At 40.6% G+C, this 15,032-nt stretch overlaps 1 protein-coding gene across 17 annotated transcripts in view; it reads right to left on the bottom strand.

Moving 5' to 3' along the window:
* INPP4A (inositol polyphosphate-4-phosphatase type I A) overlaps positions 1-15,032 on the bottom strand; it is a 146,458-nt gene that overhangs the window by 54,397 nt on the left and 77,029 nt on the right. For all 17 annotated transcript variants that reach the window (XM_030827661.1, XM_030827666.1, XM_030827662.1 and 14 more), the window contains 3 exons: positions 3,927-4,045; positions 1,592-1,708; positions 1,229-1,308 (listed from right to left, as the gene is read on the bottom strand). In XM_030827661.1, coding sequence (XP_030683521.1) covers positions 1,229-1,308; positions 1,592-1,708; positions 3,927-4,045 — 316 coding nt within the window. The remainder of the gene's footprint in view (positions 1-1,228; positions 1,309-1,591; positions 1,709-3,926; positions 4,046-15,032) is intronic.

Raw genomic sequence — 15,032 nt, 5'->3', positions numbered from 1 at the left:
AGCCCAAGGCCTAAGCCTGGACTCCAAGTAATGGAATCCAGCCAGGGCTTCCTGAAGCCCTTGAATCCTGATATGACACAGCTGATGCTACCCCAGCCTCAGTCAGCTTCACCCTGACATCTCGAAGGGTGGCTGATGGTGGCCTGGGCTCATCTGATTCATCCAGGGAGCCTGGGGACACCCTGGAACTTCAGGCTTTCTATTTACAAGGTCTCACTTAACCAGGTTCTAAATTTTTGTCTGGTGTCCCATCTACTGACCATTTCCTTTGTGATTTCCTCGCCCTGTCCTCGTGCCTGTGAAGTCCTTTCCTGCTCTATCTGTTCAATCATCAGCCGCCTTTAGCTCCTTTAAAAAGAATGATGTCCATTTTGTACATTTAACTCTAACCCAACTAGAGTTAACTCTGACACATGATGTAACTAAATACTTTTCTCAAAGCCCTTTCCCTTACACGATCCCTCTCATTTTACCTAAGATTGTTCCTTTTTCCTGAATCAAGTTCTCTAAACAAACTAAGGGCTGCTGCAGGGCTCTTATCCTGTCCACTGATTAGACAGCCAATGCCTGCAATACTGTCTTTACTTACAGTAGCTTCAGAATGTCTCAATATTGCAGGGACTTAATTTTCTGTCAAATTTTCCTTGCTATTTTAGATTATTTTTCCAGATCACAGTTCTCCAATTTTTACATTATTCTGAAAAAAGAACACCATGTCAGGGTTTTGGTGGGAAGTGCCCCTAAAATGATGTGGAAGGACTGACATCCTGATATCTTTCATCTTTCCATCCTGGGACACAGTGGGGGTTTCTCTTTCATTCACTCATTCCTTCTACAAATATTTATTGAGCACCAGGCACTATTCTAGGTGTCTGGGAAATAGCAGTGAAGCAAGGCAGACAAAACTCCCTGCTGTCTGGGAGATTATATTCCACTGGGGAGGAACTAAATAATGGAGAAACACACTTAGTATTATTAGATATGTATCTAGGCTTTCCTTTAGGGCTCGGTACAACTGTGCTCATATCTCCTACAGATGCTAAAAGTTTCCATTCCCTGATAGGCTAAGTAATTTGTTTCGCCTCAATAGACAACACAGTGTCCCCAGGCAGACTGGCTTCTGGGAAGGGAAGGGTGCTCTCTCAGTATAGGAAGTGGGTCCTTTCCCCATCTGTCCCTGGACCTCATCATTCCAGATCCTTTCAAGGGAATAAAACTGAATACCAACCTTAGTGTTAAATGCAACCTATGATGCCTGTCCTGGAGCAGATCTTTGACAATGAACGTTCCAGAGCCCAGTAAATACATCTGAGGAAGAGAAGGAAGAGAGGCAGCATTGGTGCACTTGCTTTGCTTCTGATGCAATTATCATGGCCCCAGAGAGTCCAGCTGACTGCTTCCCACAGCACCTCTTACCCTTATGTCAGAAGCCCAATGGGAAAGCTTAAAAATTCTCAAAGACAAATACATTTAGACATGAGTTAACTTGTGAGCTAGTAGTGAAGTCAATCTATGTTCACCTCTCATTCAAACGATTACATAATTTTTTCAAAGGGAAGAAAATCCCACGAACTACAACACATTACTTAACTGTTCCCTGAGATCTATCTTTGACATCATACACGGAGAGTTTGACTTGTGTCATCTGATTGATAAGAGAGTCTTGAAAGAAGGCAATACTGCTTAGAAATATAGGATTGTTGGTTCCCTAGAACAGAAAAGGAAATAATCAGAACACAGGGTTGGATTTTTAAAATGTAATTGCTTTTGAAATACACCAACATTTTCAGAATGAGAAACTAACACTCTCAAGGTCTTGAATCAACACAAATGCTAAAGGCAGCTTAAATAAATACATAAAACAAACAAACAAAAAAACTCTGCTTTTTAAAAGAAAAAAAAAGAAGTCTGACATAGACCATTACAGATCCACATACAATATATCAGCCCATTACACAAGCTGTGCCTGAGGACTCATTTCATGGCTTTCACACTCAACAGGAGGAATTTTTAAAAACTGAAACAAGTTGGATGTCCACATGCATTCTTAGTTTTATAACTTAAAGTGTAATGTGTATTTAGACCCACTACTTTGGGTTATTTCTTTAAGAGGTACAAACAAGCAGATGAAAGAGAGAAAATGAATGGCTTAAGTGGTTGATTATGTATTTCTAGAAGCCTGTGTTTGGAATAATTAAAGCCTGACTTTTTAAAAGCTATCCTTTTTTTTAGGATCAGCTAGTAGTTTTTAGATCATAGGTGACTATTTCCTGGCAGCTTGGCCATGTCCTCCAAAGCCCCATAATACCATACTCTCTCAGGCACCAGGTAATGATCACAGCCACCGTTCCCTGGGCCTCTGGCTCTGTTTTCTCTCTGGAGATCCAGATCCAGGTGCTCAAGCTGACTGGACAGCTCCACCTGGGTGGGCTGCTGGGGCCTCAACCAACTCATCTCTCCCTCCACCCACCCTTGGCTAAGGCCACCTCTGACTCCCTTTCCAAGCAGGCTAAAAGCCCAGGCATTCACTTTGGTGCCTTCTTCTCTGTTGTTCTCAACCATCCAGTGATCATGAACTCCCCTTGCAAGGTCCACCTTCAAAGTCTCTGTCACACGCTCCTTTCTTTCCACCCCCTCCAACTCTCACTCCCCCAGATGCCTGTCCTATACAAGTTAGGACATCTGGTCAGGTGACTCCCCTGCACAGAAGCCTACACTGGCTCACTACCATCTGCTGATAAACTCCACAGCCTTCAAGGCTTTCTTTCCTTGCTCTCCTACTTGTGCCTTTCACACACTGACCAGGATACAGTTAGATCCCAAACCTGCACGATCCTTCCGTATGGTCACAGATTTGCATAGCCACAACAGACCTTTGGCGTGCTCTTCATGTGGAGTCCCCCGACTGGCTACCTGGGCATCACTTGGGAGCTTGCGAGAAATGCAGTCTTGGGCCCTGCCCCAGACATACTGAAGCAGAATGTCATGAAGCCCCACCCTAGGAAGCCTGCTCTGATTCTCACAGCCAGATAGGATCCCAGCCTCCTGGTGCTCTCCTCACCTTCCTACTCCAATACTTCCCATACTCTGCTGTGCATAGGGGCAGCCATATTCATTTCTGCCTCCCCACCCACCAGCTGGTCAATTCCTCAGGGCAGGGACTGTGCCCTGGTGGGCTCTGTATCATCCACAGTGCCTGGCACTACGCTAGATGTGCAGGTAGCACTCAACAAATGCTTAGAAAGCAGAATTGTTGATGTGAACTTGGAAATAAGTTTCTAAGAGACTGAAAGGGTGGGCTAGCTCCAAAATGCACAACGGGTGAAGAAGAAGAAATGCAGTTTAAGTTTGATAATTCTTCACTTTACAAATAAAACTCTGCAGAGTCTCATGCCACCAATCCTACACTTAGTGTTATGTAATGTGCTCGATGATCTAAAAGGATCATCCATAAATGTTTATCATGTAACTTACTGGAAAAAGTAAACATGTGACACAAAACTCAAAAGGCTGTAAAAACAAAAACCAACAAAAATAGGGGTGTGTCTGGACAAGAGGGTGGTAAATAGTTAATACTCTTCTAAGCTTTGATTAATGAGCACCACTCTTCCAAAGTAGCAGCCAATTGGAGGTGACAAGAAGGAATTAGGTCTTACCTCTTACAAGGCAATGAAGCTTACAGGATCATTGTTCAAAAACAAGTGCCAATAGTTAATCAATAACTGTAAAGGATATGGCAATATAAGTGCTACCCAGATGAGTAAATGTGATGAAAAATATCAATATACTGAAAACCCACAGGAAAATAGCAACAACTCATGTAAATACGGCTTCAGCTACAGATGCACAAGTAACTGAACATCAGGACAAGAGACACCACCAGGGCATGTCCCACAGCCCCTCAGAGAGGGACCAGCAGCACCCACCTCAATGATCTCCGTCTGTGCGTGCTTCGTCCAGAATGCCTGAGGAGGGGTGGTGACACTCACCGCAACAAAACTATTTGGCTTTCGATCTAGTGAAGGAGTATGCAGCTCACTGCAAGCTACAGAATCAAGATAGGAAAGAAACAAATCCTTTAAAACCACTCTCATTAGTTGTCTGTTCCAAACACATTCAAAGAAAGCACGAAGAGTAAATGACATTCAAAGAGATGAGACAATCACATCACCAGTTGTCACAGGGAGGTGATCTTTTAAACTTGAAACAATCTCTTTTCATGCCCCCTCCCCGCCACCCTCCAAGACAGCAATGCCATAACTTCAGTGAAAGGCTGTGCTGATGGGGGCTTCCCATGTCCATGGAGTGGAACACAAAGCCAGAAATCTCATATAGGTCCAACCCTTCAAGTCTGACCTCGGTAACTATTCCAACTCTAACCAATTGAGTGAAGGAGCCACAGAGTCTATGAAATCTAAGACAGAGCTACCCGTGCTTGCATCCTGTGACTGCTCTGGCTGACTGAGCATATAGTGCCCCACGTGTCTTGGCAGGTGGATGGATGGATGCTGGAAGAAAATTAGAATTCTATGGCAAAGTAAACAAAGCTCCTTTTTTTTTTTTAAAGTGAGCCAGAGCCATTGTTTATTTACAATCAATGATAAACCACATATATGACAATGGTCTCACATTATAATGGAGCTGAAAAATTCCTATTGCCTAGGGATGTCACAGCCATCCTAACGTCCCAGCACAAACACATTACCTTTTCTATGTTTAGACACACAAATACTTACCATTGTGTTACAATTGCCTATAATATTTAGTACAGTAACATGCTGTCCAGGTTGGTAGCCTAGGAGTAACAGGCTATACATGTAGCCTAGGTGCCTAGGAAGCTGTGCCATCTGGGATCCTGTTAGTACACCCTATCATGTTCACACAAGGACGAAATCACCTAATGACACATTTGACAGAATGTAGCCCCACTACTAAGTGACACACGACTATACTTAATGCCCCAAACTGTATACTTAAAAATGGTTAAAACAATAAATTTTATGTACATTTTATCACAATTTTAAAACAAAATAGAAAAAACGTATTAACTCCAATTTAAAAATATATTATTGTGTCCACAACAGGTGAGACAAATGCACAGGAAATTCAGGGAGAGGAGGAGTGATGGGATGAAGGAAGACACTAATAAAAATGAAAGAAAGAACAGGGAGAAAAAAGGAGAGATTAAAAGACAAAAAAATACAAAGAGGGAAGGAGGAGATATAAATTTGGAAGGGTGGAGGAGAGCAATACCTTGGCATGTTTTGAGGAGAGTTTAGTTAGGAAGATATCTTTGTCATGTTCATTCAGAGTAAGTTACTGGCTATCTCCATCCTTTGAAAGGACCTGTGGTGATCTAACTAACCACTGTTCACAGCTCAATCTGCTCTTTCGGGTTCTAATTACACTTTTTCTGACATTAAGATTGCCATACCATGTCTCTCTTTTGTTAGCACACACATTTGTGTGTGTGTGCATGTTTTTCTATAGTTGCTATTCATGCAGCTATAACCCAGATGTCTACCCCAAATCTTATGTCTTTGAATTTTCAATGCTTTCTCTATTGGTGAACGTCCATCTGGAATCATCAGCCTTCTACTGAGGAACATCTCTTAGCACTGTTTATACTGTAAGTGTGGTGTTGACATTCTTTCAGCTTTAAAGGTTTGAAAATGTCTTTATTCCACCTTACTTCTTGAATGAAATGTTCTCTAAGTAGTCATTTTCTCTAAGCCCTTTAAATATATTGTGTCTAGCTGTCGGTCTAGTTGTTGCTACTTTAAGCGTTGTGTTTTCTGGTAGCTTTTATAATTTTCCCACTGAGTGTGGCTTTCAGTAGTTTTATTATGATGTGCCTAGGTACATTTGTTTTTATTTATTCTGTGAATTGTTATATTAGTTTGGGAGAGCATTTGCTCAACTATAAATATTGCTTCTGACCCTTTTCTGTGTTCCTTCTTAAAGAAACAAAATAAATGTAATATTAGCCCTCTCACTATGCTGTTTTTACTCTCTTCTGATTTTTTTCCATTATTTTTATTGCTCTGACTTCATTTTGTAAATTTGCTTCTTGAAATTTTTCTTTTAATTCTAGAATATCTATTTGGTTCTTATGGTTTCTAGTTCTCTGAAAATGTTCAATAATGTCTTTATTCTTCTTTAACTAGTGTTATGGCTGAATGTTTCTGTCCCCCTAAAGTTTCTTTAAGTAGGTCTGTCCTCTGACACAAATCCCAAAATTTATGTGTTGAAATCTTATATCCCAATGTGATGGTATTAGGGGTGGGGCCTTTCAGAGGTGATTAAGTCATGAGGGTAGAGTCTTCATGAATTGGATTAGTGCCTTAAAAGAAGAGACACAAGAGCTTGCTTCCTCTGCTCTGCTCTCTGCCATGTGAGAACACAGCAAGACTGCGTCCATCTGCAAACCAGGAAGCTGGCCCCCATCAGACAACAGATATTCTAGCATCTTAATCTTGCACTTCTCAGGTTCCAGAACTGTGAGCAATAAATTTCTATTTTTTAAGTCACCCAGTCTACAATATTCTGCTATAGCAGCCCCTATTAACTAAGACATATAGTCAATAACAGTTATTTTAGTGTCTGTCTCTTAACTGTAATATATACAGCCTCTTTGGGTCTATTTCTATGTTTATTGGTTCTGTTCATATTTCTTATCTCCTCATGTTTCTGAGAATTCATGATTTTATGCTGAACACTATATTTTAAGAATTGCTTATAGAAATTATTTGAGGTCTAGGATGGTGCTGTCTTTCTCCAGACAAGATTTGTAACTACTTCTGCAAGGTTCCAAGGAGCACTAGCACTCTAAAATATTTTCATTTACTTTCAGAAACTTAATGGACCTGTAGTCCCTATGAACACCAACTTCTGGTTCCCCTTACTCTAGAGGTTTAGATTTAGCCTTTTGGATTCTAGATCAAAGTGAGAGGAGTTTCAACAAGTATCCTTCCCCTAACGGACCCTAGAAAGCAATCCCTGTCACTTCTCACTGAGACACTGTCTAAAGCACTGAGCAGCCTCTGGACCTCTTGGCCTTCCTCTTGGGAACCACTGTAAGCCCTCAAGGGAATAAGTGAGCCTCTGCTCTCAGATTCCTTACTGTCCTATCAGTTCTCTAGTCGCATGGACCAGATATTTCAGATTTTTTTTTCACCTTTTCTAGTTGTCCTTAATGGTAGATTTGATTTTTGTTTGTTATTTATCTAGAAAAAGATTTTCTTTCTCCTTAGAATTTGTTAGTCTCATAAGGAGATGCCTGGCAGGTGGAATATTCTTGAATCTCAAGTCCATTCTTCCCTCTGGAAAGAATTCTTCTGTTGCTTCTGGCTTGCTGCTACTCCTCTTTCCAGCTCTCTCTCTGCTTCTAGGTCTCCTATCAATCACATACTAGAACTCCCAAATCTGTCATATCTCTTCATCAACAATCTCTCTTTCTTGATATTTTGTCCTTCAACTGTGAGATGGTTCCTTCATTTACCTTCACAGATTTGTAAGAGTTTTCAGCAGCGTTGCTTTGATTTTTACTACGTTTCTTTCAAGATATGATTCACATATCATAAAGTCCACCCTCTTAAAGTATACAATTCTGTGTTTTTTGTTTTGAGATGGAGTCTCACTGTTGCCCAGGCTGGAGTGCAGTGGCGCGATCTCGGCTCACTGCAAGCTCCACCTCCCAGGTTCACGCCATTCTCCTGCCTCAGCCTCCAGAGTAGCTGTGACTACAGGTGCCCGCCACCATGCCCAGCCAATTTTTTGCATTTTTAGTAGAGATGGGGTTTCACCATGTTAGCCAGGATGGTCTTGATCTCCTGACCTCGTGATCCACCCGCCTCAGCCTCCAAAGTGCTGGGATTACAGGCATGAGCTACTGCGCTCGGCCCAATTCTGTAGTTTTTTTAAAGACATTCAGAGTTGTGCAACCATCACCACAAATTCCTCGACATTCTCATCAATCCAAAAACAACGAACCAAACCCATTACCCCCATTCACTGGTCCCCCAAGAAAACACTAATCTACTTTCTATCTATATAGATTTGTCTATTCCATATATTTCATATAAGTGGAATCATACAATAGGCGGCTTTTTGTATCTGGCTTCTTCAATTAGCATATTATAAAGGTTCATCCATACTCTAGCAAATATCTGTACTTCGTTCCTTTTTATTGATAACATTCAATTGTATAAACACACCACATATTGCTTATTCATTTTTGAAAGACATTTTTGATGAATAGAAAATTCTTAGTCGTCTTTTTCTTTCAGCAGTTTGAATATGTCACCCCACCACCTTCCTGACCTCCATGGTTTCTGATGAGAAATTAGCTGTTATTCTTACTGATGATCCCTCATACATGATAAGTCACTCCTTTCTTGCTGTTTTAAAGATTCTGTCTTCGGCTTTCAACGATTTGAGTATGACGTATCAAGTGTGGATCTCTTTGAGTTTATCCTATGTGGAGTTCATTGGGCTTCCTGGATATGTAGATTCATGTTTTCCATCAAATATGGGAAGTTTTTGGTCATGATTTATTCAAACATTTTTATCTCCCCCCTTCTCGATTTACTCTTCTTCTGGAACTCCTATTATACGTATATTGGTGCACTTGACGGTGTCCCACAGGTCTCTGAGGCTCTGTTCATTTTTCTTCATTCTTTTTTCCTTTCTGTTCCTCAGACTGGATAATCTCAATTGATCTGTCTTCAAGTTTGCTGATACTTTCTTCTGCCTTCTCAAACCTACAGCTGAGCCTCTCTTAATGAATTTTTCATTTCAGTTATTATAATTTTGAACTCCAGAATTTGTATTTAGATATCTTTATAGTTTCTATCTCTTCAAGTCTCTATTTGGTGAGACACTGTTCTCACACTTTCCTCAGTTCTTTGGACATAGTCTCCTTCAGTTATTTGAACATACTTAAAATAGGTGATTTAAAAATCTTTGTCTACTAAGTTAAACATTTGTGCCTCCTAGGGATGGTTTCTACTGACTGTATGGGTTTTTTCCATCTGTGTATGAGCCATACTTTCTTTTTTGCAATGTCTCATAACGTCTTGTTGAAAACTAGACATTTTAAATAATATAATGTGAGATCTCTGGAATTAGATTCTCTCCCTTCCCCAGGCTTTATTGTTGCTGCTCTTTTGTGTGGCTGTTTCTTCAGTGCCTTTTCTGATCTAATTCTGTAAAGTAATACTCTTTTGTCATGTGTGGCCACTGAAGTGACTGCTTCATTAGGTTAGCAGTCAGATAATGGTTGGACAGATATTTCCTTAAATACCAGAATCACAGACCTTTGGTGTAGCTAAGAGTCCCTGTGTGTATACTGGGGTGCATTTTCAATGTTCAGGAAGGCAGTTTATAACTCTGTCTTAGCCTTCATTTGCCACTTGCATAGAACCTCAGGGTCAATCTCAGGTAATTGTTTAGGGCCTTCTCACATCTCTTGAGTATTCACACAGCTCTGGACATGTGCACAGCCCTTCACTGGCCTTTGAGGTTCCCAGGAATATGAAAGAGCTTTTCAAATCTCCCTGTGAATATCTCATTCCCCAGCTTTCCCTTTTAAGGTTTTTTTGGTTAGCTTTTTGTTTGCTCCAACCATTACTACTACCTCTGGCAGCTGCAATGTTAAAAAATGGACAGTGATTGTTTTTGACAAACATTCTCAGGGAAAAAGCTGTTCTCACTGATTCTGAGTTAAGCCAAATAAAGGCAGGTACAGGATGTGGGGTTTTCCAGGGAACTGCCAGACAGGCCAAATAATGATAACTCTCTAAGAAAGGGGCTTTTTGTAGGATCTCCAACCCCATTCTGTCCCCTTCAGTGACTTTTAGGCTATTGATTTTCACAATAACATCAAAGATGTTGCCTTTAAAGTCTACCTGGAGCTAGAGAGAGGACGATAGCAACAGAGCAAGTTAAAACATCATAAAGCTCTCTGTTCTAACTAAGAAGCCATTTGATATTATTTGGATGTTTTGTCCCCTCCAAATCTCATGCTGAAAGGTAATCCCCAGTGTTGGAGGTGGGGCCTGGTGGAAGGTATTTGGATAATGGGGGACAAATCCCTCATGAATGGCTCAGCACCATCCCCTTGGTGATGAGTGAGTTCTAGCTCTGACTTTACGCAAGACCTGGTTGTTTAAAAGTGTGTGGCACCTCCTCCCTCTCTCACTTAATCCTTCTCTCACCATGTACGATGCTTGCTCCCGCTTTTCCTTCTGCCATAAATAAAAGCTCCCTGAGGGCTCACCAGAAGCTGAGAAGATGCTGGTGCCATGCTTGTATAGCCTGCAGAACCATGAGCCAATTAAACCTCTTTTCTTTATAAATTACTCAGCCTCAGGTATTTCTTTATAGCACTGCAAGAACAGACTAACGCACCATTTTTGTTAGATAAATGCTACCCAGAGTGCTGTAAGCCTCTGTTAATTTTCAGAGTTCTGAAACAATTTATTTTGACCATTTTTGCCAGTATACTCACTGCCTTTATAGAAAAGAAGATTTTTGGAAGTCTTCACTCTGCCATATCTGCCCTCATCATTCTTATTTTTAAATGTCAACTAGTGGTTTAAAATTAATAAATTGATTTTTATTTCCAAAAATTAATTTTGGTTCTCTGTAATATCTTCTCATATATCTTCATGAACCTTCATTATTTATCGGATACAATAAAATACAAAGAGCTTAGGTTTTTCTGTTCAATGAGTTTTGACAATCATAAACACCCATTTAAGCACCATCAAAACAAGATAGTACCAATTTTTCATCAGACTAGAAAGTTCCCTCTTGTACAAATCTCCTAGTTTTGCAAGCATTTTCTGATTTCCATCACTATTCTTTTGTCTGTTCTTGAATTTCATACAAATAGAATGTTTTCGAGACTCATCTATATTGTTACATGTATTGATAATTCATTCTTTTTTAAAAAATGAGTCATATTCCATTGTACAATTTATTCATTCTACTGTTAATAGATATTTGGGTTGTTTTCCGTTTTGAACTATTAAATAAAGATGACAGAAATGTTGTTCATGTCTTTTTGTGAACACTTTTTCATTTCTTCTGCATAATTACATACGAGTAAAATATATTTAACTTTATGAGGGCCGGGCGCGGTGGCTCACGCCTGTAATCCCAGCACTTTGGGAGGCTGAGGCGGGCAGACCACGAGGTCAGGAGATCGAGACCATCCTGGCTAACACAGTGAAACCCCGTCTCTACTAAAAATACAAAATATTAGCCGGGCGAGATGGCGGGCGCCTGTAGTCCCAGCTACTCGGGAGGCTGAGGCAGGAGAATGGCGTGAACCCTGGGGGGTGGAGCCTGCAGTGAGCCGAGATCGCGCCACTGCACTCCAGCCTGGGCGACAGCGAGACTCTGTCTCAAAAAAAAAAAAAAAAAACTTTATGAGCAACCAACAGTTTTCTAATGTGTTTGTATCATTTGCCACTCCCACCATCAATATACATAAGTTCCAGTTGGGTAGAGTGTTTTGTTTTGTTGTTGTTGTTGTTGTTGTTAATTTTACCCATTCTAATAGATGTGTTTTAATTTGCGGTTACATGATGACTAATGCTGTTAAGCATCATTTTAACATGTGCTTATTGTTCATTTGTATAACTTATTTTGTCTAGTGTCTGCTCAAGTCTTTTGCTCATTTTAAAAATTTGATTGTTTCCTATTTATTTGTCTTTTGTGAAGTATATGTGTTGTGAATATTTTTTTCCAGTTTGTGGTTCATCTATTCATTTTCTCAGTGATGTCTCTTATAGAAAGCAATTTCTTATTTTGATGAAATTCAATGTATCCTTTTTAAACTTTAGGGAGTGGTAGGCAGAGAAGCCCCTCCCTGACAAAAAGTATCTATGTCCCAATCCTCAGAAACTATGAATAGATTACATTACATGGCAAAAGGGACTTTACAGATGTGATTAACGGATCTTCAGACGGATTATGTGGATGGGCTCAATCTATCACAGGAGCCCTTAAAAGTAGAAGAGGAAGGCCTTAGGGTGAATCATAAAGATATAACAATGGAAGAAGAGGCAGGAGAGATTCATAGCACGGAAGGCACTAGACCTGCCACTGCCAGCTTTGAAGATGGAAGAAGAGGACTGTAAGCCCACAAGAGGAATTTGAGTGGCCTCTATCAGCTGGGAACGGGCCTTAACTGATAGCTAGCAAAAAAATGGGGTCCTAAAATTTAAAACCACTAGCAACTGAATTCTGCCAACAATGTGAATGAGCAAGGAAATAGATAGGAAATAGGCCCCAGAGGCCTTCTAAATAAAGCCAGCCCTGCTAACACTGATTTTGGTGTTGTGAGACTCTAAGCAAAGACTCAGTGAGCACACTGGATTTCTAATCTAAGGAAACTGTAAGATAATACATTTATATTGCTTTAACATGCTAAATTTCTGGTAATTTGTTATGGCAGCAGTAGCAAACTAAAACAAAGAGTGCTTTTTGTGCTCTGTCCAAATCTTTGCTTACCCTGAGTTTGAAAGTTCTCCTATTTTTCTTCTAGAGGCTTCAAGGTTTTATTACTATTTTAAGTTCTCTTTTGTTTCTTCTATTATGTCTGCCTGGACAGGAATTCCCTAATTTGACTGATCTACTTGTCGCTTCTTTAAGTTACAAAGTACCCTTAAATGACCTGTGGCCTCTCTCTACCTGCCCTTTTATCAGGTGTGAGTTTTCTTGACACCTACGCAAGGTAGGAATATTCAGGTCTTTCAGGCAGTAATGATGGCAGACGGACTAAGGTACAGCAGGTGGCCAAAGGCTGGGAAGATTGAGATTACTTTAAGGGTTGATGGTCCCACGGCCACCTTCAGAACATGCCTTCGTACAAGGGACATTCTCTCCTGGCCTCCTCCCCCAACCCAGCCTATCTAAATTTCAACCAGGGTTTGATTCCTGGCTCAAGTTCCATAGCTTCCATTAAGTTTTCTCTGAGCAGCCCGCAGGCTCACTTGCTCATTCACAGCAGCCCAGGTGCTGTAGCATATTGCTACTCATTTGGCACACTTGGACATTCCCACACTACCCTGGTGGTGCCCCCGCCACCAAACTGGAAAATTAATGTAGTCAGGCTCCAGCAGAAGCGGTTCACAGGAAGAGGGCTGACGCCCCCCCTTCCCTATTTCCTGGTTCAACCAGAAGGATGCCAAATCGGGGTACCCTGTAGTCTATAGGGTAGTCATGGGAAATCATCGGGTACCTGCCAGCACTGCTGCAGTGTGGAGCCCAGGTGCTGTAGCATATTGCTACTCATTTGGCATATTTCCATAGAAACCACACACCTCTGATATGTAAGCCTTGTCTCTCCAACTTGATTGTCTGTAATCCCAGCTGAATAAATGCTAAATAAATGCTGTTGAGGTAAACTGCATACATTTGATTCAACAATGCTATATTCAAGAGTATATCCTAAGGAAATAATCGGCAAAATGTATGAAAGATCTATGTATGAATACGTTCACTGTGATGGTGTTTATAACGGCAGATTGGGAAGAACCTGAATGTCCAGCAATAGGAGGCTGGCTAAAATAAGTATGGCACAGCTCTATTAGAGACTCTATGAAGGCATTTAAAATGATCAAGCAGATCCCATATATATTAAAAAAGGTATTTTGCCACATGAAAAAAGAACATCAAGAGCACTAGGATGACATGTTTGGAAATAATTCCATCACTTCCACAACGAAAAATCATTAAAAATCTCCATATAGTACTCTGTGAGGGTCAAACATATATATTTGGAAAGATATATACCAAAGTGATAACTGACTACCTCTCTGCAACATTTTCTGTATTGAAGGTTTTACAATGAACATACATTTTTAAAATTTTAAAGTTTTATTTTAAAAGTCAACAGATTTGTCCATTCAATAATCCAGCTCCTGCTCCTCGCTTTTTAAAAAACTGGGGTGGTCGGGTGCGGTGGCTCATGCCTGTAATCCCAGCACTTTGGGAGGCCGAGGCGGGCAGATCACGAGGTCAGGAGATCGAGACCATCTTGGCTAACACAGTGAAACCCCATCTCTACTAAAAATACAAAAAATTAGCTGGGTGTGGTGGTGGGCGCCTGTAGTCCCAGCTACTCGGGAGGCGGAGCTTGCAGTGAGCCGAGATCGCATGACTGCACTCCAGCCTGGGAGACAGAGAGAGATTCCATCTCGAGAAAAAAAAAAAACAAAAAAAAAAACTGGGGTAAAATTCACTTTACATAAAATTCATCCTTACTTTTTAAAGCAGTTTCTTCCTCCATGTGCCCAATTAACATGACATGACTATATTACTCTTTTTCGTTCACCAGATTCAGAAATGTCCTGATTTATAGGCGGATGAGGATTTTTAACTCAATTATACCAACTGTCATTCTCTCTCCATATGCAATCATTTTAGCTCAATTTTTGTTAAATCCACATTGTCATGATGAAAGTTAAACACATATTACTCATTAAGAACCATGTGGGATTCCTCCCATTTCTCTCTTGTGATGACTGTTTCCTGGATCCCATGACTTCTCTGCTCAGTGTGGTCCCTCTTTAGGATGGGAACACATCCCCCACTAGCTTCCGGAGAAGGAATGCAGGGGAAGTAAATTTTTGCTGTACAACTCTGTGCAGCTGAAACAAGTTTCTTCCTACCCTCACATTTGACTGATAGTCTGGTTGGGCAGAGAATTCTGAGTTGAAAACATAACTAAAGGTGTTGTCTTACTGTCTTCAAGTTTCCAATGTCACTGAGACATTCCATGCCAGTTTTATTCCTGATCCTTGGGTATGACCTGTTTTTTTTTTTCTTTCTGGAAGTTTTCAGGATCTTCATTTTATTCCCTGTGATCTGAAATTTCACCACAATATACCTTGTTATGGATCTCTTTCAGCATTGCGCTGGGCCTTGGTAGACATTTTTAACCTACAGACACATTCTTCAGTTCTCGGAGATTTCCTCTTTCTTTGCATTTTTACTCTCAAAATTTCCATTTCTATTTC

Source organism: Nomascus leucogenys, chromosome 14, assembly GCF_006542625.1.
Source record: "Nomascus leucogenys isolate Asia chromosome 14, Asia_NLE_v1, whole genome shotgun sequence".
NCBI lineage: Eukaryota > Metazoa > Chordata > Mammalia > Primates > Hylobatidae > Nomascus > Nomascus leucogenys.
Note: the sequence above shows the minus strand (reverse complement) of the source record. Positions and strands in the feature narration are given on the sequence as shown.